This window comes from Wasmannia auropunctata, unplaced genomic scaffold (assembly GCF_000956235.1).
Source record: "Wasmannia auropunctata unplaced genomic scaffold, wasmannia.A_1.0 LD335900.1, whole genome shotgun sequence".
NCBI classification, from domain to species: Eukaryota; Metazoa; Arthropoda; class Insecta; order Hymenoptera; family Formicidae; genus Wasmannia; species Wasmannia auropunctata.
Window position 1 is genome coordinate 142,174 of NW_012026990.1, and position 25,873 is coordinate 168,046.

Below are 25,873 nucleotides of genomic sequence, written 5' to 3' on the forward strand. Positions count from 1 at the left end.
CGTGTGCTCTTCCGATCTGATGTGTGCGTGAGATATCGATATGGTAGTAAATATGAACACATCACTACACACTACTACATCAATATCGCACGCATACATACTCACAAATCGTCGATAAAACAGCGAATTTTTGGAGTTTGATCTCGGGTTTAGGATCCCCTTAATAAAAAAATTATAAAGGCAAATTTGTGTGTAAAAATAAAAATGAAATATTACAATGATATATATAATAAATGAATAAATATGGCATAAATGATTCTGACAAATTAATGTAAATGTAAATTATTTCATAATTCGATAATTGTTTAATTTGTTTAATTAATGCGATTTAACAATGAATCAATAATATCACGCCTATCAGTTAATTGCTAGAGGGTGCCACATGATGCATCCGAACATACTGCCGATACTGCAGCTGTTCTTCGTATCAACGCGAATCCGTTAGTTCTCTGCGGTACCGGCATGATGCAAGTCAACAGAGATCTGTTTTATCGTTGACATTTAATAACTTCAATATATTTATTCGCAAACATTAATTAAAAATAATTGAGTCTTCAATCAGGTAATAAGAAAAATAATCAATTAGCACTTGGGTATTTATTAATAAATTTAAATTACCACGCGCAAATATATTGATTATTAAATAATCAGTACATACATGTTTGGCTTTTTTTCAAATTTTTCAATTAAATAAATGAGAAAGTGTTATATTTTACAGATTTTATTTTTGTACTTCTTGATTTGTATATTTTTCGAAAACGTCATAGCAATAAAACATTAATAAATATTGACTGAATATTAAAATAAATGTTTACCGAAGTGAATAATATTTTTCGCGTAGACTATATACAAATTTCTGAGAAAACGTTTCATTTAAAAAATTAAACTAGAAAAGTGTTATATGTTAAAAATTAAAGGTATGTATTCTTGAAGGCTCAAGCGTATATTAAAGTTAGCATGGTGTGTTTCAATGACGGAGAGTCGCGCGTCAAGAGAGAAGAGCGTGTAAATACCAATTTGGCGGTGTTAAAGCGTTTCTAATCTTCTTCAAGAAAATATATGCTCGCGCAAGCGGCATTTTCGTCGTTCTACAATTTGCGAGAGGGGTCATATAAGAAGTCTCGCCAGCTGGCCGGGTACCAACAATGTCAATGGCATTTCCGAGTCGGGTTAGTGCGTTAATGCGGGGCGAGGTCCCGACACGAGGAAGCTCGCAATTAAGCTGGGCCAGACATCCTGTTTAGAGCGGCACGAGGAGACCAACAGGTACCCCTCACGGATGAGTTATCGTTGTGTCGAGAAAACGCGGAGAGGGATATTATTATCGTTCTTCGCGCGACGAGCCGCGCCGCGAATAAATCCGTCCGCGACGGTTTTCGCCGCCTGCAACCGTGAAAAACGCACCGCCGCGCCGCGCCGCGTTCTCGGCAACGCGTGACTTGCAACTCGTTCGCGAATGCGTCGTCCTCGTCGACGAAATTATACGGATTCTTGAGTAACGATTTTCAACCGAAGGTAAACGTGTCACGACTTTGTTCTCGATTTTCTCGAGTAAAAACGGAGACAACGATTTTTATAATAGAGATTGAGATTTAAAAAGAATTTAGTAAGTCAATCGTAAAAATACGATTATATACTGTCAGATGATTACGAAAAATCTGTATGTTCTTGAAAAGACAGAAGCTCAGTATATAATAAAGAAACTAAATTAATATTGCAAACACGAGGAAAACAAGTTATTTTTTATGACAGCATTATCAACATTATATCTATATTACTATATATTATCCCAACATTCTTTAGCATCTCTCAAACACGTCTCTCTTACGTTTTTTTTTTTAATATTTATGTTGCAGTCAACACATTTAGTTAAAAAGATAGTATTTTACTTGAGTCTCGCTTTGTCCCGATTTATGTCGGGATGTATTTTACTGTTCCAGCAATATTCTATTCTACTGTACTAATTGTAAGATTATCCTATTCCTAATATAACAAGGTGTACTTACCTCCAGGTGAGATTTCGATATGGCCACTGTTGTCCGTGGATGGTGAAACGTTTATGCCTCGTCTTGGCGAATCTGGCATCTGGCTGATCCGGTAATCCGCATCTCCTGGCTTTCATTAATTTCTTTGTCGCCTCATCGATCTCACCCGTCACGGGAATACCACCGAATTTCTGAAAATTTGAAATATATTTTAAATAATACTTATTTTAAAGACAAATTTCTAAAAGAAGAAATATTACAAATTGAAAATTTCCATTCATTTCATACGTGTGTTATCTACAATCAATATTAAAAAACAAATCGAAAGATGCTAAAAATTTTCAATCTAATTATTTGCAACAATCATTCTTTTGTAAATAACTTCTTCTATTTTCCATAAAATTATTATAAATCAAAATGAAAAATATAAAAATATATATATTAAAAATTAATATTTTTCTTCTTTTTCATTGTTCTCTTCGTATAAAATTTAATAAAACGTGTTTTTTCTAGAAAAGTATCGAATAATTATTAATGAATCTATGTCTCACTATTCTAATCGATATCTCAAGTAAGTATCTTTTTCTATCGTTTGCGTAATATTTCCCGGAAACATAGGTAATCGCTTCCTCCAGTCGATCTGACAATGAGAAGATCCTTTTTTTATCTTTCTGAACAGAGATAAACGCTTTCGAGCATTTCAACCAGGAAGCGTCCGGAATCTGACAAACGCGATTATCGATAAAACCATCGAGAGATGATAGTCTACGGCTGGAACCCGGGCTTTAGACCCGAGATTAGAATGTCCGAGGCATTCCGATGCGTTTCATTTCGCGTTCGAGTTTGATCCCTTCGATCAGCGGATCTACTCGGCTTCCTATCGCTCTCAGACAATGGTTAGGTTATGCAGACATTTGCGAGGTAAAAATAGTAAGAATGCCGGCTCGCGCGCGTTCGCTCAATGAAGATTTACATGAGAATGGAGAATGAAGGAGGATATACGACGGAATTCGACGAGATCCCTTAGGACATTTGCCCCATTTTCCTATTTCTCTTTCGACGGGAAATTCCCATCGATTCGCGCCAGCTTCCGGGGAATCGCGTTCTCGAGATGAACACTCTCGCGGAATAAAGAAATTCTATGTTGATCTCACAGTGAACTCACACATACACACACACTCTCTCTCTCTCTCTCTCTCTCTCTCTCCCTCCTCCTCCTCCTCTCTCTTATCTCTGCAGTAAAGTTCTCGCGTTACTTCAAAATGCATTATATTACGTAAATTGCAGCGAAAATAATAATTAATCTAAGCGAAATTATGAAAGTAGATACGCAATTAAATTTCATTTAAAAACATATAGAATTAAACAAATGGTTTTAATTAAAATTTTAAGATTGTACATGCAAATTGCAATAGAAAAATCAATGCAAAACGTAGGAAGAAAATATTTCATATTCAAAATAATAACATTGAGATAAATTAAATTGTTACATGGCTTGTTTGTTTCAGCACGCGCACCGCGCGCGATGAACTCCTATCTCTCTCTATATCATAATTTTGCTTACCTGCAGATTTTTTATAGCGTCCCTGAGTTGACCCTCCATCCGCAGATTTCCTGTCTCGAGATCAGTCGGAGGTAAGTAACCAAATCTCATCAGGTAATTTTGCTGCAACAGAGAAAAGAAATTGTTAGATTCAACAATATTAAATAAATGCAGAAGATAAACGTTCTCATATACACAATTATGTACAAGATATATAATATATATGTATAAAAATAATATATTATATATGTATTATAACATATTATGTATAAGATACATAATATATAATCTTATATAATATTATTATAGTGGCTATTAGTGAGATACCGATTTATTTTGAGATTATTAACATAATATATATTATCAAGTTATTATTAATATAATATATGATTGGATTACTAATAATAATATACGCATATAATTGAGAAATTTATATAGTAAAGGAATCATTTTGTTTTTCGTTGTGTATTTTAAATGTTAAACATTTCTTATGTATCGATAATTTTAAAATATTTGCTTCAAGATGTTTAAAATATACACGCACACACATCGTTTTACTACAATAAATAGATTCAAAATTTACATCCTTATTGCAATGACTTATGTCATGACACAATTAAAAAATTAGATCTTATATAAAAGAATATATTTCCCCCCTTCTCTCAAAAGTTCTTTTATATAAGATCTTCAACAAGATCTTATATATAAAATTTATATTTTTACATATAATCAATCATCAAAATCGGTCTCGTTATCAATGATACACAAAGCAAAATGCTATACTTTCGTTAAGAAATCTATGAAATGTTCTTATAATTTACTCGTAATTTAATGCCGGAAATCTAATACTATACTCCGACATTGAAAAGTGAATTTAACCGTAGGACGTGTTCGCAAATTTACAACCACTCCATGTTCTCGTGCGGCAGGCTGTTAATTTATGCACATTACCATGATTACCTGCCGACCGACCTAATGAGAAATAGTTCAGTAAGTATGTGTACACATTATCAGATCGCGCATGCGGCGCTGATTATTACAGAATATAATCTCACTCGCTCTCTGTTTTTCCTTTCTTTTTTTTCGATTGATTCTTCGTTGACTAGCACGACAATTCATCGAATCGCATGTTGATGGAAATCACGGCAAAATCCTTTCTTCTCTTTTTTTTTTCACGCTGACTAACGAGCGCGAAAACGCGAACAGATCGGGGTGGAAATTATTTTGCGACACGAGATCGTTACCGTAACGAGGATAAAACGTGCATTATGTAATTCCGGATAATATACGTTTGCGTATCACGGATATGTGCGTGCAAATATGAATTAAGTGCTTATTTGCGCTTAACTGTATCGATTTATCCGTGTATATCGGGTATAAAAATTGTGGTAACCAAGTGGTGCGACAAAAACGTTCAGCGCCACTCGAAATTGCGAAAGGAAAAATATTTTTCGAACTTTTTCATAAAACTAGTTTTGTTTTATTAACCTTTCACTAGTGTGTCAATTTTTTTTCATTACTTTTTCCGTTTAACAAACATGCATTGGCCAAAAGGTCCGATGAAAATACTAGTAGAATAATAAACGTGAAATTTTGTTTTACTTCATCTAAACAATGTATAAAATATTGGCTTAAAGATTAAAAAAGTATGTATTCTCAAAAACAATTTATTATATATTTTTGGCAATTGATTTATTCGCGAATAAAAATTTTGTAGTGCTGACCTCTTAGCTTTAGCTAACGTTATTAAAGCATAATTTTGTCGAATAGTCTCTTTTTTATACTTAAAATAATGCGAAATTGCAGATAGTTTTCAGGATAGAATGTGCGAGGGAGAAGTGAAAGACCATAAATCCGTGGAAATTCACAAGACATAAACGTTCATTCTCATATCGAGTCACGGTCAGTTATTTCGCGTTAAACATTCTTTTTAGATCGTTATTTCGCGCACGGCCGTAAACGTTAAATTATAGGCCGCGAGATGGGGAAAGACTATATAGGGTTTACGGAGGTTTACCATATATCATGTTACGCAATATGTAAGTGTAATATTGTACGTGAACTGTTGTACACCGGCTAAACACGGTGCATATGCTAAACTTGTGGGAGCGTAGATATTTACGTGAGTATTGACTCGAGAAATTAATTAGAACACGCCTAGCCTGCTATCGAATTATATCCCCCATTGATATTGTATCCAGAATAATATTAAATTATTCAAATACCTCTTTGAATAGAAGAATTTTAATATATAATTACAAAAATTCAATCAAATATATATGAACAATCTATAATAAATTAATTCTGAATAATATAAAATAATTTTAAAAATAATAATTTTAATAACAATTTTAAAATTATGTTCCAATTATGTTTATAAATAAGAGACAAAGAGAAAGATTTCTGAATAATTCAAAATATAAATTTCCACTCTATATCTCTAATTTCTATATCTCTATAAATTTCCATTCTATATCTCTAAATTAATCTTGAGAGTAATTATTGTTAATTGTTTAATATTATATACTTAAGTAAGTTTTAAATTTATATTTTATAAAAACTTATCTTTGAACAATCTATCTTTGAAGAACCTGTTTATTTTTTAAACAATTATATAGTTCTACAGTCAAACCTCAATAACTCGAATCTCAAGGAAAGAGAAAAACTCTTCGAGTTATAGAGTTTTCGACTTATCGAAGTTTGAGTAAAAAAGGGTTAACATATGAAAATTCGACTTACGGAGGCTTTGTTAAACAAGAGTATAATTTTCCGATTATAATGACTTTTAAAGGAAAAAAAATTAATATTTGATAATGAATTATTTATTGCATACATATAATAAATGTAATCATAAAACAAAATATCGGGCTATAACTCATGGTTACACATAGCTACAACTTCGAATTATAGAGGTAATGGCAATAGAAGTTCGACTTATAGAAGTGAACTTCAATTTAGAGGTCTGGCTACTTTAAATTCGAGTTGCAGAGGTATAATAATACAGCTAAATATCTGACAAATCTTTCGAGTTAAGGTAGGTTTTATTTCGATTTATAGAGGTTTTCTGCAGTGAAGCAGAATGAACAAAATTTTCGTCTAATAGAGGTTTTTGAGTTGTAGAGATTCGACTTTTATGGTCTTTTCTTTACAGAAAATCCATTTTTGGAGGTTTTTATAATGTAAGAATTGTAAATCTTCAATTTCATTTTCCAAATTGAATGAATATTTCTCGCGCCTGAAGTGCAAAAAGAAGAAACGGTGGACGTAATTTCGCGGATTAGTGGCGTACTAAAATCGCCGCAAATTTCGCGGAAAGCGTCCGTTGAGATGACGAAATGGTCGGAAGTCTGTTAGCCAACACGTGGCGGGGTGTCGCTATCTTTAGGGGTTCCTCGAGTATCGCTCCAGACGAAGGAAGCGTCTTGTTCCCGACTGCCGCCGCGCCGTCGCCCGCTACGGGAACGAATTCCGATTCGTGCCAGGAAATAAAGAAGTTCAGGCTCGCGTACTGTTCCGATTTTCGGCGAAAGGAAAAAGAAGAGGAGGAAGGTAAGAAAAACGATTAAAAGGAAATTGTTCTTGGCGAAAGAACGTTCGATATTACGGGCAAGCAAGAAAAGCGCGAAACAATTTATAACTTGCTGAACTATAATAATAATTTTAATTAGTATTACTTCATCTAAATAATTAATAAATTGACTGAAAGATTAAAAAAGTATATATTCTCAAATACAATTTATTGTATATTTTTGATTTTTTCGCAAATAAAAATTTTGTAGTGCTGACCTCTTAACTTTAGCTAACGTTATTAAAACATAATTTAGTCGAATAGTCTCTTTCTCTTTTAAGAGGATGCTGAAAGGTCGGCCAAATTTGTACAAGGTCGATAAAGCAGACTCTTCAGTGTCAGTAGTATCTCTAAATGAACTTCTTACAATATCTTTTGGTCTCACTCAAACACGTGGAATGTCCTTATCTAACTTATTAAAGTGCCATCTCTTGGAAAATCCGACACTTACTGCCAGACGCAATTTTTGCTGTCTTTACTTTAGCCGAGCGTACGAATTACCACAAATTGCATTCTAAGTAATAATTGTTTTTCTACGCTTCCAATTGTTGCTCCAAAGGTCTTGTATTATTCGTGCAAGTATTCCGATTCGCGCGAATTACTTTTTTTGTACATATGAGCTACAGAACTTTTGTATCAATGAAATGTTTACGTCAGGTTATGATTGCTCTACGATACGGAAAAAAGGTAATTTTTTAATATTTTTTCGTTTTTACTACAAATTTATAATTCGCGCGTTTACATTTGATCTCAATTTCAATCCTGTAAAAGCGTTTTCAAATCCGTTCAGTCGTTTTGGAGTTATTACTTAGAATGCAAATGTCGGTAATTTCCGACCTTTCAGCATTCTCTTAATTATTAATTAATAAAATTTAAATTATTTTAAAAAATATACAGGCTATGTTCTCCTTAAAACTCAATTGCGGCAATGACAACAAATTTATCTCTATAATTTTCAGGGAATTTTGAATTCTCTCTAACGAAATTTCTCAGATGAATTTATGGAGAACATTTTCGATTCGTGAAAAATTGCCGGAAACAAACGACGCGGACAATTTCGCTTGTCTTCGCGCATTTGTAAAACCTTTCAAGTACCAACGATAAATGCGATATTCTCCGATGTCCTCGACAAAAGAGTCTTTGAAATCACAGAATGTCATTAGGACGATTGATGTTTGATCCCCCTTCTCCATTCAATCTGTCTGCTTTTAGACGTTTCAATTTTATCTGTCCAAACGCATATATATATCTATACGTATGAAAAATGATATTTATAGCTTGATAATAAAAAGTGCGCCAAGAAAATATAAGCCAAGAAACTGTCTTGTATAAGAGTTTCTCATAAAATATTCATGATATTGAAAATTTACAATCTAGCAGAAACGATACTTTTTAAAACCAATTTCTTTTGTATAAAAAATTTTAGTGAATATAAAAATGTAAGATCCACAGGCAAAATATTTTACAATTACATTGTTTCAAAAGTATAAATTTTTACTGAAATTAAAAAAAATTAAAGAATTACACACTGTGTTTAAAAAAATTTGTTATTAATAATATTTTTAACACAGTGACTAATTCTATAATTTCTTTTAATTTTAGTAAAAATCTATAATAACAAGAGTTTTTATCACACCAAAAACAAAAATTAAATTTAAATTTAAATTTAAATTAATTGAAATTAAAATTAATGCTACACAATTAATTCTGTTTTTCGTTTTAGCGTTACTAGAAATAAAGATTCTGATCGCTTGTGAAAGAAACGTTTCATTTTATAAATATTTCACTTGAAAACCTTTTGCAAGAGAGTATTCTTGTCTTCACTTATCGCGCTCTTCCGTTCCTAGATTCTCATATTTTGTTATCATATTATCGGAAGATAATTACGGATCAACGATAACTAAAAGGGCCAGACAAGATAATATTACCAGAAGCAGACAGCGTAGTCATCTCGCTACTCAGTAAATTTATTACATGGATATATATTATTAGTTATTATATTATTATTCTCCCAAACTTATTTCTGAAACTACCAGTAATATAAAAATAAATACCTATTATTTTCAAAAGTTTAATATAAACTTTATAAATATATTATTCCTACGAAACTATTTCTCTAATTAAATTGTCAATATATTACTGTACACTGAGAGAAAAATATTTTGTATTTGTGACTATAATTGCATGGTAAAAAAATTATGGTTAGGAGCACTATTTTTATAGTTATTATTACTGTAGTGTTAGTAATAATAACCTTATATGTATAGTCCTACCAAATTTGCAAAAATTTTACTACTTAAATTATAATAATTTCAAATATTAATATAATAAAATCAAGATTTGTATAAGACAAATGAAATAAATATTTTTATGTAGTAAATGCAACTGCAATTGTAGTAAGTATATAACTATTATCTAAACATTTATTATCTAACATTTATTATCTAAACATGCTTACTATTTATATTGTAATAATAACGCGTTAATAATAACTAAAAAATAAGTAAACGGAAAAATAATAATATCAATCATAATGTATAACCATAATGCATTGTTAAAGCAGCTATAATTTGCCTGGTTAAATTAATTATAATTTTATAGCGTTCCCAAAATTCACTATAAATTATAGTAAATTATGGTATTCCAACTATATTTTTTTCTTGATGTATACACTACTAAAATGTATATGTATACATACTACTAAATTTACAAAAATTCAGTGGTATATTAAATCAATGCGCTTCCTATCGTTCTAGACCGTGTATGTTTCTTCAATTCAAACTGGATCGTCCTAACTACCTCGGTCGTAAAGTATCTTTTACGGCGCATTACGCGTTCCTCGCCAGCCCGCGTATGTTTCGCCGAGGCCATATAGAGCGGCTTGCGAACGCGCGAACACGCACGTGTGTCGTCCCACGAAGGGAGACACGCATCAGGCGGCCCGCGGAGGGTGCCCGTTGGACTTAGGCCGTGTTTGGTCATCGAGCACGCAAGATTTCTCCCGCATTGTTCGCGGAGATCCCCTTTGCTTTGGAGAACCGGTTGCACCGCGAACCACGTCACTGCTTGCTCGCGCCGCCATTTAAGGCGGATAAAATATATCGAGGAATGTCTCAAACAAAGAGATATTTTCGGAGAGAGACACTCCCCCTTCTAGCCTCCCTTCTGCCCATCGCGTCGGGCTTAAACGCCGCGCCGTCGATGTGTCTCTTTAACGCGAGGAGACGATTCACGCGATTACACTTCTCGTATAGACTCAATTTTTTTTTCTCATGCGCGCAAGTATAAGTTAATATAAGTATACAAAGGAAAAAAATGAACGTTTAAGTATAAAAAATATTGAAAGTAAAAATATTTCGATTATCAACTTGCAACAATTAAGCTGTCTCTATGCGCGGGCAAATTGCAACGTGGCGATTCATCATCGCCGCGATGAGATCACAGCGGCTGCATGAGATCGTAATGGTAAGTCGTGAAACGACTGGCGAAAGATGAATTAAAGGCGACACATAAGTTCGCGCCCTCTCCCATTAGAAACGTTATCGGCGGCACCAATGAACCCCGAAGCCGCCGAACAAAAGGGCAAGGTCACGCCGTTTGTTACGATCCTGGCATCGCGGAGTTGCGCTTATCGGAGTCGCGGTAAAAAGAAAACCTCGCGGCGCGGTTGAAGGAACTCGGTCACGGCTTCCGCGATAGCGCTGACAGTAGAAAGAAGAATCTCTTTCCCGAAGGGGAAGGGGGAGGAACGCGTTCCTCGAATGGACACGCTTGGATCATCTTTGACGCTCGACACAAAGAACGCGATGCACGTCAAAGATCTTCGGCAGAGCGAAGGAAAAAAGCGCTTATAAAAATACAGCAGAATATTATTCGTTCAATCAAATTAAATGGTAATAATCATGCAACAATTCAAATGACGATCTAACTTGCTTCTTCGAAAATTTGAGAAAAATTAATAAAGATCTACAAAAATGATAATCAAAATATTTTTACTTTCGATATCTCCAAAGATATAAGCAGAGGGGGTTGATTGTAGGGATGAGCAAAAATCATCGATGTTTTTTCAAATATTGAACTGTTGCATGATTATTACTATTCAATTTGATTGAACGAATAATATTCTGTTGTATTTTAATAAGCTTTAAATTTTCTTCGCTCTGATTCTTCGATATTCACTTATTGATGTTCCAATATTTTGCCATTGACGTCACAGGTTTTCATGCGGCATACATCGATGTCTTGTCTTAGTTGTTTCGAATTTTGCGTATAATTTATTGACATCGAATTCAGTTACATTGTTCTAAGTATAAATGTAAAAATAAAATATCTCGAATAATGTTCAATACATATTTTATCGAATAAAATTGTAAAGTACTATTAAGAATTTCGCGATTTAATCGTTTCTATATTGATATTAAACATACATTTCGTACGTTAATTTGTGTACAACGATTTTAATGTGTACTGAATACGCACTAGCGCGTCTAATCGAATTTGCTGTTAAAGTAAAGACTACATAAGTCCTAATTTATAATAGGTGTAAGTAATTGAGCCGTAAGAAATTGACCAATTGTAGTCAATTATTCTTGAATTTATTTTATATATGACATACAACGATTAGCTTTAAATATAGCTAGTGTTAATCCCTCCCTGTATTATTAAGTATTAAAAGAGAATTACATTATTAAATATTTTATCTTTCTATTCTATTAACATAAATGTTTATGTACTTTGATTAAATATATTTTCAAATAAATTTCTTATACATTACAAATTAAATGTTATTTTTAAAAAATAAAAAAACGTCAATATTTAAAAAATATCAATGTTTTATAACCGATGATCATCAAATATCGATAATAAGTTTCGATGTTGACATTGATGTCAAATATCGATGTCATTCTTATCAATACTCATCCCTAGTTGATTGTGTATCTTGGAATAAAGTGAAAGTTACAAAAGTGAGCAAATTCACTAGGATATTTTTAATTTTATTAGCCAACATCTAGTGAATTTGCTTATTTTTGTAATTTTCACTTTGCTTCGATTTACACAATCGACCCCCTGAATCGAAAATTCCATTGCATATTTTTGTTGCATCCTTAATAATTATTGTATTAATACGATTATATTGCTCCTTTTTTAATTTCATAGCAGAAACGCGGTCACAGTAGCGAGTCGTGAAGGTACATCAATTTCAAAATATATTTTTATCGCGGTCACACGGCCATAATGGGTGCAAAATTGCAAAAGCGACGATGAGATTTTGTCTCCTTTCTCTCTTCCGCAACTCCGGTCTCGCGGCTTTCTCGCGAACGTGTTAGGAACGTGTACGTCAGTTACTTTACTCATGACGGCAGAACACAATAGTCTCGAGATGCACAGTCGCGGTCGGATGATAGGACGCCTCTTGGAAAAGTTTCTCGCCTTTGTACCTAAGACAGAGTGTATACGCGCGCATGCATATATCCGCACGTGGGCGTGCAGAAGGAAAACGTTCGCCTCTTTGATGTCGTCCGACCATTCATCTCGTTTGGCCTTCCGCGTTTCTAAGATGGAGGAAAGGAGGAAGGGGAGGCGGTCGAACGGGGGCAAAAACGTGTCAAATTTTAGTGACATTACAGTCCGGTGGAGAGCAAATTACAGATCTGTAATGTCGAATTTTATTTAATGATAATTAATATTCGTTGTATGCTTACTAAATATTGCATACATAATAGATATACATTAATTTTAAAATTAATAGCCCGTGCATGATAGGATTGCTCATTTAAATTATAATGGAAAATATATATGTTTAATATTCGGTGAAAGGCAGAGGGAGGAGAACTAACGGATATTCTGTATAATTAATATTTTATAATTTATATTCCGCATTTGGGCGCGCGGGAGTTTGTTGTTACAATAAATATGTTTATATGAAAATTCGTGACCTGTAAAGCACGTTATGAAAAGGATTTTGTTTAAATTGATACAACAAATACATTAATATTTTGCGAAACTTATTAAAACATTTTAAAATTAATATTTCATAAATTTACCTTGCGGTTACACATCGGCTATAATAAATAATATCATTTACCGATTACATTCGCCGTTTATAAATAATGTATTTTTAGAGAGAAATATGATTCACGCAATGTAAATAGAAAGAGAAAGAGAGAGAGAGAAAGAGAGAGAGGGGGGGGGGGAGAATGCAGGAATTGGTCGTGTTCCGATCTACGATTTTCAAGGTTAACAGGTCCATTAATGGAGGAGTCAAACTTGCAGTTTGATTTTTCTTCATCTCTTAAAGTCGCGCGCGGCGCTGCACTGCGCTTCCTGCGCGACTTCGCATCAACGCTGCAGTTGAACCGTAAGGGCGATGTTTCCTCAACCTATTCACCGCGCCGTGGTGCTCCTGGCGTGACTTTTGACGTCCGTGTGCTTCCGGTAAACGACGGGATGGCAAACGACGTGGTACACGAGCGGAAAAACGGGACGGTAAAAGGCTACCGAAGCGGAAGCGTCCGTATAAAAGTCGATCGCGCGTCGAGCTAATCGTCTGCACGCCGGTTATACATATTGCCCTCCCAATGTCCACATCCGTGCATATACACGCTGCGCCATTTGATTTTTGAGCCGCGTAATAAAACGAACGATAAAATTATAGATTTCTCCAAATAAGGAAAAATGACGGTGTTCCCATTTATTTTCCAAGCAATTTCTTTCATGTTTCGATATTGTCGATTGCATATTTCTTTGAAACATTTATTGATTTACATTAATGACAATTGTAATTCCACATGGCAATCGGCAATATTGAAACATGAAAGAAATTGCTTGAGAAAAAAATGGGAGCATCGTCATTTTTCCTCATTTGGAGAAGTCTATAATAATTTTATCGTCCGTTTTTATTATGCGGCTCAAAAATCAAATGGCGCAGCGTGTATATGCACGGATGTGGACATTGGGAGGGCAATATGTATAACCGGCGCTGCAAAATCATGTTATTAAATTACATTAACATCGTTAAAATGTATTTTAGAACAAATGTATGTACAATCAAACCTCGATAACTCGAACCTCATCTACAACTTGAAAAGCTCTATAAGACGAAAATTTTGTTCATTACCTTCCGCTCCACTGCAGAAAACCTGTATAAATCGAATTAAAACATATTTTAATTCGAATTATTTGTCAGATGTATTATTTTACTTCTGCAATTTCGAATTTAAAGTAGCCAGACCTCTACAAGTCGAAGTTCGCCTCTATAAGTCGAACTTCTATTGTCGCTGCGACTATAATTCGAAGTTATAGCTATGTGTAACCATGAATAATAACTTAGTATTTGTTTTATGATTACATTTATTATATGTATGCAATAAATAATTCTGTTAATAATAAATTAATAAACTGTCAAATATTGAATTTTTTTCCTCTAAAAGCCATTATAATTGGAAAATTATAAACTCTCATACAAAGCCTCCGTAAATCAAATTTTCATATGTTAACCATCTTTTACTCAAATTTCGATAAGTAGAAAATTTTATAACTCGAAGAGTTTAACTGTTTCCTTGAGATTCGAGTTATCGAGATTCAACTAGTAGTATGTAATGTACCGTTATGAACATCTTTTATGAATATATTTACGATCGCCCGGATACATTTTCGAGATATATGTAGAATGCAGTAAAGACGGCGCGGCCGGGTCGAGACAGTGCTGTTGCATTTTATTGCGCGAGCCACGGCTAATGAAGAAACCGCGGAGAAATGCGGCGACCCCGATGGCGATGGCGCGGCGAAAAGAAATTGGCGATAAAAGCAAAGCACAAAACGCGTGACGCGACCACCACGCGAATCGATAACTCCGGGAAGATTAATTTTCGAGGTTCCCCGGGACAATAAAATTTATGGAGCACAGGCAAGTTCACTGCGGGGAAAATTCAATCATAAATAATGAGCTGGGTTAATATCGATTGAACTCTGGAGGTCCGGCAGGAGGTGCTAAATTTAACCGCGAGCTGTAATTCGATTCGAGGAAAATTCCGAGGGAAGAAAAAATCAGCGAAATAAAATAAGTACAGTAAGTTGCGCTAAACGCGTGATACAGTCAGTGGCATAAGAGCGTGTTATTCATAATTCTGTTAATAGAGGTCGTATGAGTAAAATTTTTATATGTTAATATTAGCAATACATTAGGCTAAAATGCTTTGAAAGTTAGATTTCAGTTCGGTTTAGTTATTGTGTTATAACTGGATAAAACACAATAAATATAGGATATATAAAATTTTTACAAAATACTGATTTTCATAATCTCTTCATGTTAACGCGATTGAAAATGTATGGATTGCTATAAAAATCTAGATAAAGAAAAAGCGTATCTTCACTCAGAAGAATTATTTTATCAATTACGTTCGATTTGGAAATCATAATCTAGAGTTTCCGAAACTTTTACAAAAAAAAACTTGTAAAAAGTATGCCTCGATTTCCAAGCCTTAATCGACAACGGAGGGAACTTTATTACATAGGTGTTCCGTGCCGCGGCTGAAGTTACTGCTACTATTCATTACAGCTCAAATATAATTCTATAACCATCCCAACTTTTAATATATTTGCTATATGATTAATTTAATTTTTCTTATAATTTATTGAAGATTCTCCTTATTGTAAGTAAAGTCTGAATACTTTCTCACTTCTTTTCGCTTAAATCTATGTGGATAACGCATTTAGATTTCTGAGCGCAAGATATTTCCCGAGGTTCAGAGAAAAATTTTCAAACATGTATATACATACCTATATGTACATCTGGCGTGTAGCACTATATATAAATAAGCGCAACGTGTCGTCGTAATAAGCCGCAATTTCGAGTGGTGTAAGGTTGTTGCGATTTGCCGCAATATCATCGCGGTCGGATGCTTCAGTTAACGAGCACCGCACTCGCGCTTTTGCGAGCAGGTGAATGCAAAGTGTGTCTATATGTACGCAGAAAACAAGAGAGAGAAATGGAGACTGAACGAAATGCAAAGAGAAAAAGAAGAGAGAGAAAGAAAAAGACGAGAACTTTTGACAGCAAGCGTCCGTTGAACGTTTCTCCGTTGTCTCGTGTCGCTGCAGTTTCGCGTATTAAAGTCTTTTAACGAGTACCAATTCGATCAGCCGGCCGGCCACTTGACCTCGTTGACCCGGTTTCCGGTTTGCCCTCGATGTCCTCGATGCCTTTCTCGATCCTCACCGTCGTTGCCGGTCCGCGACGGTCCCATTCTCACCGGAAGATCAAACACGAGAGGGTGATTCTCGGATTTTATTTGAGTTGCCTTTATATCGTCGGCCGGACTCTTAGATGGCTTTTAAAATAGAATTCGAAATTGTACGTAATGTTTAAGAGAAACATTCTCTGCGTTTATTCATACATATATAAATTATGTGCGTCTTTACTACTGCCGTATACACAGTTTACAGAAATTTATAGAGATCTTTCAGAAACAGCTTGTACACATCTTCGTAAAATAAAACTCAGATAAAAAATCGACGACAACTGTGATTTAACGCGTGCATGCGAATGCACGCGAATTTGCATTTTGGTCATGGCCCCTGGTCTCTTTCTCTCTCTCTCTTTCCGTATCCGTTGTCGATCGCGCAGTCAGCGGTCCGTTTCCGGTTACGCAAGCATTCGGTGGTACGGTAAACAAAACGTGGGTGGAATAACTACGCGAGGAAAAAAGTCAATAACCCCCCTAAAAAAAAAGAAGGATCAGCGCGCTAATCGCACCGTTTTGCGCCAAATAAACTCTTTTGCCTCTGCCACATATGGCACGGTAATCTTCTCATATGATTCGCGCAACAATTACGTTTGTTTCTCTGCCTCTCGTAAATCTCGAAATTTCGCTAATGGACATTATAAAGGATATTTTTCGCGCGAGTGATGTTATGCGGAAGAAATAATTAAGCTGGAAAGGCAAGTGTACGCATTTAACTCAGAGAATTATTAACACGGGGATCTGCGAGTGATGTTTAAAAGTTTTGTTTGGAGTAACATCGGCGCGTTGCTTGAAAGACAGCAGCAGGACGTGCGGTTGAACATTTGTCGCTGTTTAGGCTGCACCATCTGCCGCTCTGGTTGAAGCTCCGTGTACTAACCACGACGTCGTTTCCTCAGCAACACGATCCTAAAGCAACAAACCTAATCGCGTGATCCCACCGTTTTTCGTCGCTGCGTTTACGCCGGGTATAACATTGTACGGAATCCACTCCTCCCTCCTCCTCCCTCCTCCCCCTGTCAAAACGTTTTATTCAAACGTTTGCATTCATGATACTGAAAATGGTACTTATCAACGGAAATCCGAAATAACAGAAATTACGATCCGATTGAAACGATTGAAATGATTTTTATAAATGTGAAATTTCAAAATGATGCGATTCGAAACGATGATTTCTCTCTCTTCCGGCGAAGTTTCGCAGTTGTCATTTTAACAGCACGTCCCACATTTTCGAATAATAACGATATAACTTTACTTCATAATTTCGTTTATAGCTGCAATAAATATTTGTTGATAATCGATAACGTACGCTCGTGCGTCATCGCTCGAGCTTCACGGGTCTTCTGCCTTGCAAATTCCCTATCGGCTTATTGTTATGGCCAGCGATATGAACTGCCGGTCTCGTGTATTATATACGGGCGGGTATTATCACAAAATTAAAACTGGCCCTTCGTTACAACGCGCGTGGCCGCTTTCTCCGCCACTGTATGTCAAACAGATGCTCGCTCACACAGCAGTGCAGCGAGAGAGTGCTTTTAAAATATTTGCCCGTACTCGCCGCGGCTCGTTGAAAATAATAGTCCATTACGGGAGCGTGATAACGCGCTTCCAAATGTACTTTAACCGTCGTTATTATTCGTCCTTAATTATCGGGTTAATCAAAAATTGTTCAGAATCAAAAAAACACATCCTAATCGCAATTCTCTCAATCTCGGTTCTGCTATTTTCGCAAAATATAAACGTAATTTCACCAAAATCAAATGCATAATTTACGTAAAAAAAAAGATTTCTCTCATTCCATTATATTTTTAGTATACATTTCAGTATACATAAACAAATACTTTCTAAGGATTTATGATTGAAACTAAAAATCTTTCCAAAAAATTCAAATTAAAGATTAATTTTAATTTCTCTTGACAAAATAGAGACTTTTATACATTTTTAATTTTTATAAATTTGTAAAGAAATCTTTACGAATTTTCTTGTAAATTAGATTTAAAATTTTTTTATAAAACATAAAAATGGAAAATCCAAATTGAAGATTTTGAACTCTCTAAGAAAATAAAAACTTTTGTACATTTTTAATTTTTATAAATACGTAAAAAAAACCTTTACGAATTCTCTTATAAATTAGATTAAACATTTTTTTTATAAAACATAAAATATTTTATAAATTCTCTTTTCGTTACTCTCACAGGCACATGCAGATATATTTTTATTCCTTTTTAGAATGATTATTCGCGACATTCCGGGCAATAAATGTAGCACGCTAAACACATCGCTGCGTCACTTCGTCATGCATCTGCCTGTTGACCTGGGGACCATTACGCTCGATGCACATCGTAAGTATACGTAACTTAAGAGGAGAGGAAGTTAATCGACGCGAAGTTGCCTGTTGTAGGCGGACAGTGACAATTAATCGACCGAAGCCCAGGGGGAACGCCTGCAGTCTATGGATCGTCGAGTGTATATATATCCGAGAAGCGAATTGCTTGCTGAAGTTAACATTTCGACACTGCTGCGACTCGGCCTGTCCATCACCTTGCATTAAACAACTCCTCTAAACTTTTCTAACACACAATTTCCACTTGATTAAATCTTTCATTCAATTGTTCGCATATTTAACAAATTAAATGAATCGACATTAACTGAAACGAAATTTAACATAAAATAAATTTCTCAGCTAATTATAGAGAATTACTTTTTAAATTCGAAATAATATAGGTATCTTATTTTCTCAACTTTCCTTTTAAATTCATTGTTCCAAATTTTCTACATCCAATTCTTGAGATAATTTAAAATATATTCAAGGAGATAAATGTTTTATATCAATGACGTTTTTCTCGGACGCGATAAATGAGAAAGTTTTCATGGAAATGTCCCGAATCTCCAATGCCGATCACGTTCCCGTGGGTCCTCAGAAATTCCGGGAAGCTCTTCCAATGTCGCGTAGGTTCTTTAAATCTTTTGCATCTTGCAGGAAGCGGGAATAAATGCCGGGCACGACGACACCGTCATCTTTATTTGACAATCGACACAGTGATAGCGCGTTCGAGCGAGAAACCTGATACCAGGATTCAAAGATGCTTGAATATTTTCTCGAATAAAATAAAAGTAAGAGGATCCTCGTACATTACGTAAAATTTTCATAGAACGTAAAATTAGCTCTTCCCCAGCAGTTCCCCGAAATTAAATTTAAATTCCTATAACTAAAAAATTGAATTTAATTCAATTCTCTGGTGAAAAAGATATTCTTTCAAAGAGAAATAACTTGCAATGTTTTTAAATTAAATTACATTGTGGAAATGTTTAATAATACAAAATGGTATAAAATAAATTGTGAAACTGATGTTTAGCATAAAACTTTGGCTCAATTCTTTTATTCGTCAAATAATTTTTTAATAATTAGACAGTGTAAAATACTTAAGTTTAAAAGGAGACAATTTTTAATTTTAAAATTATACCATGCAGGCTATATATACAAAATGTGTATTAAGTGTTCCGCTTAAAATATAATTATCTGGCTTCAACATTGACGCGTGTAAAATTAATTTAATCCGCAATCTATTCCCGCAGCTACGCGGCGATTTACAGCGTTCCATTAATTTCTCGCGGCGAAGAAAGATCGACAGTCTACAATATTTTCCACGTGAAGCAAAAACTTCAATAAATCCATTTCCCCGTTGAATTTACGCAAATCACACGCGACTTTGCGTCGCGTCAAGGGAACGTCCGCGTGTTCGGAATTCCGGTGAATGGCGAAAATGACGAGCGACGATTTCGATAGCCGTGAAATTCCGCGTCGAGCGTCTTTATTAAACGAATTTTCGACAACCAATTCAGATGCTTCCGTCCGCATGTGAAGTCCATTGAACGGCATCGTCGCGGAAACAAAAGCGCCCAGCTATCAGCTCGCGAAATGAGAAATTTCCACGCGCCACGCGATACACTATCGATTAGCATATCCATACGTCTCGACCGGCGCTAATTTATGGCGCAACATTGCGCCAGTTCGCAAAGCCGGGAAATATTCTGACTGCCAAGTCAGAGGTGCGTGACAAATACCGCAGTAAAATATACCCTCGATTCTCTCGCGTCTCATTCTATCCCACCCGAATGAAATTTCGCCGCGGACGAAAACGACAGTCCCTTAAATATTTCGGCTGTTAATCATCTTCCACCATTAATCGCGGATCGCGTCGACATTTATGAATCTAATAAATATAACGTCTGGTATCACGAGAGGAAAACGTTTCATTATATCTACAATAATTCTTTACATATAAATTATTTCCAATAATTCTTTCCTTGTAAAATTTCAATAAGGTTTCATGATTCGTTCCTATAATATTTTATATACAGACTTAGACATATTTAATAAAATTTATACTCTCCATTAATCTTGGATTTATCGACTTTTATGAATCAAATAAATATAACGTTTGATACCGCAAGAAGGAAACGGTTCGTTATATCTCTCGTTTGTCAAAATAAAGACGTAATTCAAAAAATAAAATTTTCCAGAAAATTTCAATATTCTGAATTATTAAAATTATAATATTAAAACTTACTTTGAAATAAAATTTTGATGTAATAAGTGATTGCAGAAGGATAAAAGTATGTTCTTTTAAAATATGTTTTTTTTCCTTCTTTTCTTTTGTTTTTTTTGCAAGCAACTAAAAAATGACAATTTTTGAATTATTGTTGATGTAACAAATGAACGATATCTGCAATAATTTTTCATATATAACTTATTTCCAATAATTCTTTCTTTGTAAAATTTCAAATAATTTACAATAGTTTTTTCCTACAATATTTTATACATGCATTTAGATATATTTAATAAAATTACTCTCTTTCTTCTCTTCGTCGACTTTTATGAATCTAATAAATGTAACGTTTATAACCGCGAGAAAAATTTCATTACATTTGCAAAAATTCTCCATATAAATTATTTCTAATAATTCTTCCTTTTTTTATAATTTCAATAAAGATTTAATAACTTTTTTTCGTTCCTATATAATATTTTATATATACGGATTTATGTTAGATATATTCAATAGAATTTAATTATCATCTTCACGTGTGTACAAACGTGTACTTCATCCTGTTTCTGTTAAGAGATTGCACTAAGCGGCCGTTGATGGCGAAATAACGAGAAATTACCGCGGAATGTGCAACGACGAACTGCTGAAAGTTCCATCCTTTTTTTTTTACTTTTTTATTTCACCATGCCGGCAGCGAACGCCGTGTCATCCGCGAGGGATTAAACTTTCATCCGTGATGCATGAACGCTCGGCGGTGATCGAAATTTTCATGCAAATTCCAGATGACAACAGAGATAGGAAAAGGGAGAGGAAGGACGGGAGGGAAGAGGCGGATAAATTGCATCGATGCAACTAACCCCCCGCTCCCCCTCCCCGCCCCCTCACGACATGCGAAAGAGGGACAAAATAAACGTGCACGATGTGATCGGACGGTAATCCTTCCTCCGGCCGGGACGGCATTTTCTCCGAGTGAAGTAAAATGCACGGCATTTCGCACGGCGTTTCGGAAATTACTCACGCAAGTCGCACGCAGGATCGCGGTATTTCATTTGCATCGCGGATCCGTTCGGACGTCACGTCCGTTTCTCTCGACGACCGACAAATGTCCATTAATACCCGCGTGTAACATGCTCCCGCGACACCGATAAACCGCAGAGACAAGGCAGTTCGCGCGCGCGATGCATCTCCGCATGCATATACCGGCTCGGATTTGAGTAACGCACGAGCTAAATGGATTACATTATTTACATTACATACTTAGATCATATTAAAACAATCTTTAAAGAATATATTATATGTGGGTAATATTTGCATTTCTCTCATCTTATTGTTAGATAAATATTTCAGCTCTTTTTCAAACGTATATTCGAATCTATTGTACTTATAATCTATGTTGTATTTATAAAGAATTCTCCGAAAATAATTTTCTAAACATTTTTTTAAATAGTATATTAATAACTATTATTAAATCAATCATCATTATCATTATCATAATTAATTTATCTCTTTTTCAAACATATTCAAATCTATTGTATTTATAAAGAATTCTTCGGAGATAAGCTTCTAAACATTTTTTTAAATAGTGTATTAATAACTGTTATTAAATCAATAAGTGTTATTAAAATATTTATAATATAATAAGAAAAGGTTTAACGGTCACGAGCAATAATAGATTTATAAATAAATAAAATATCCTTTAATGTCAAATCATAACTTTGTAAAACTTTTATGATGTTCGGTTATTCTTTTTCTTATTCTTTTAATTTATTTATAACTTTAATTCAGTACTATACTTTTATTTAATTTCAATGTTTGAAATTATTGATTCTATAAACTGATGATGACTCTGTGAAGTACGAAATACATTTTTATGATTTGACATTAAAGGATAGTTTGTTTATTTATTTATAAATCAATTATTGCTCATTTCTGGGCCATTAAACTTTTTCTTGTCGTCTTACAATACACGAACTTAATTTATTATTTCAATTTATAATATATTTCAAATGTTTAAAAATTTTATTATTATTTACTAGAAGGAGAAAAGGCCATTTTCATGTTACAGCTCGAGCTGCAACAATTTTAAATCCCTGATCATGTGAACCCGTGGGCCTGCATGAGGTGAGGATTGGCGACGGACAGGAGGAGATAGAAGAGGAAGGTCAAAAGGATAAGAGCAACGGCAGGCAGGGCGAAGGGAGGAAATTCAGCAGCGCGCAAGGGTGCGCCGACCACACCCTGCATGTACGTCCGACTCGCATAAATACGCTCTTCCTGTCTCCTTCTATCTCGGTGGACGAGTGTAATTTTCGTGGCGAGTCGTAGCCGGAGAAGCCACCTCGTAACTTCACCGCACCGTCGGCCATGAGCGTAGTCTCTCCCGGAAGAATATAAGGTAAAAATATATATATGGTCAAAAATAGAAAGAAAAATGTAAAATTACAAAATGTAAGACTTTTCCAAAAAAAATTTTCCGAAATATATCGTCTAACAAATTATATACATTAATGTTTTATTATTTATCACGTTTGAATTTTTTTCAAATTATTATTACACATCTATTATCAATTATTATCTAATATTTTTATAAGAAAAAAGTGAAAGAATTAAGATGATTAAACGGGGACGATTCAAGAAACGTCTCTCCTTGACGGATGGTTCCACAAACCGCTGCATAAATTTGCATCGGGGTATAAAGTCGACTGACGGTGTTTCTCGCCGAAACCGCGAGCGAGCAAGCCAGCAAATTCAGTTACATCCTCTCTGATATAGTGCCGGGAAAGGAATTAAATTCTACGCTCCGCGACGAGGCACGGATAGAGAGGCGCTGCCAGCGGGTAGCGGGGAGCTCCTCCATTGATCTTACATCGTTTCGCGAAACAAGAACGAAAGATTTCGCCACGGCAAGCCGCTAATTCCTCCCCGTGCATCCAAATCTCTCACCGCTCTTTCGTCGGCGTGAAACAACAATTCGCTGCAACGTCTAAGACGCTCGGAATGAAATAGTCAAGTGAAATCCAGTCGGATTTAGGCAGAAACACGATTTCCACAACAATTTCTATTGTTATTAGTGTATACTAAAATTTAATACAATTTATTTGCTATATTACTAATTTTTATTTTAAAAATCTACGTTTGAAACTTTTCAATTCGGTACGTTAGCTTTTGAAATGATTGTAGACACGATTGCTTTTATCTTGACAATATGGAGCAAGTATTGTCTTGTCGCCGAGACGCTTTACCGCGAGCAAGAAAGCAAAGGAACTTAAAATCCGCTTTAAGGAGCAGCGCATTTGTTCCGGAGTACACACTAATTCTCCTTATACACATAGAAACGTTTCTCTCTCATAACGTTTCCATTTTCTTCTTGCTTTAACCGTGAAAATAACCAATTGGAACATTCCTAGATTTTGTAAAACAATATATATAACATTATATAATATAACTTGAATTAATTTTAATAATCCTCCAATAAAATTTAATATTTCTGTGCAAATTCTAAAATAAAATAAAATATTTATTCATTATATATAAGCCTCAATTTCTTCAAGTTAAATTTATAAAATAAAATGTTTCTCCTTTTATCAATTCCGATTTCAATTTCACAAAATCCCAAATGAGTTTTAAATAGAATATATTAAAAAATTCTAAAACAATTTAAAAAAAAACAAAAATAAATATTAAACAAATTTAAATTCATCAAGAGACAATCTTAATATATTTTTTATTTAAAGAAGCTTTTCATGTAATGGCACTTGTACAAATTAATTAAATTGAATTATATTACAATGCATGAGAAATCAAGTTGAACGATAGATGAATTTATTATATTTTAGTATACACAAATAATAGTAAATAAATCTATTAAATCACGATGTGATCATTGTCCCTCTATTTGATATTAAAATGTATCTTTTCTTTCTTTTTCGATTAGAATAAGAGTTAGAAGCATTCCTTTACTTTATGCATATGTACGCTCTTAGGATATTTTAAGATAACAATGCATGTTTTCTGAAATTAAAAGGAAGTCCCTTTCCGAAATGATAATCATGCGATGACTCGCTAGCCCTAGAATTTTGTATGGATAAGAGTTAGAAGCATTCCTTTATTTTATAGCGATACACATGTACGCTCTTAGAATATTTAAGATAACAATGCATGCTTTTCTGAAACTAAAAGGGAGACCAAAGGAAGTCCCTTTCCGATAATGCGATGACTCGCTAGCCCTAGAATTTTCCATATCTCTAATTTTTGGGTATAAATAGAGGATCCTCCGACTGCAGCAGCAGTTCGTCGAGTCCATTATAAGCATACACATCTTGTAACACGCGAGTAATAATCACTGTGAGAAATTATTGTAAGACTTTATTGAATAAAATTATTTTTTTATAAGGTAACAATTCTCGCGAATCTACAATTGATGGCAGCGGTGGGATAATTAATGCATAACAGTAAAGCTTAAAGTGCTTTAACTTCGAGGTTAATATACTAGTCCTACTAGTTACTTCCCAGGAGGACTCGAAGGTTATTCCGCTCTACCGAACTCAGCAGAATCAGACTGACGTGGATGGAATATAGAGGGGTAAAAACAATTATTTCCTCCGACACATTTTCCGACTTCGAGCATAAGTACGGATATCCTAGAATTGAAAATCTTCGTAACTGCTCCAATGTCGCGCGCACAAAGTCCGTCCCGCGATCAAACGCTCGTCATGGGCTTATTAGCAGAGAAATTAATACAAGGCAGATGCAGTACACCTACTAAAAAATCAGTTGGAAGAATTACGAATAGACAGGCAGTCCGGATCACCGGAACGGTTCCGGGAAACCTTATCGGAACCTCTACCCCCGGAAGCAATGATAAAATCGTACGACAAGGCGATGCATGTAAAGCTATGTATTCATGATGTCGCTTGTTGCTCATATTTAGCGACAAACAAGTCACGTGAAATTGTACCTATATCACATGGCGCTGATTTCAATCGTCG

The 25,873-nt window shown here is 34.7% G+C and overlaps 1 protein-coding gene across 2 annotated transcripts in view; it reads right to left on the bottom strand.

Moving 5' to 3' along the window:
- The window catches only part of LOC105455525 (stromelysin-3-like), a 223,223-nt gene that overhangs the window by 128,722 nt on the left and 68,628 nt on the right, over positions 1-25,873 (bottom strand). For both annotated transcript variants that reach the window (XM_011698911.1, XM_011698912.1), the window contains exons 3-4: positions 3,550-3,651; positions 2,007-2,176 (exon numbers count right to left, since the gene is read on the bottom strand). In XM_011698911.1, coding sequence (XP_011697213.1) covers positions 2,007-2,176; positions 3,550-3,651 — 272 coding nt within the window. The remainder of the gene's footprint in view (positions 1-2,006; positions 2,177-3,549; positions 3,652-25,873) is intronic.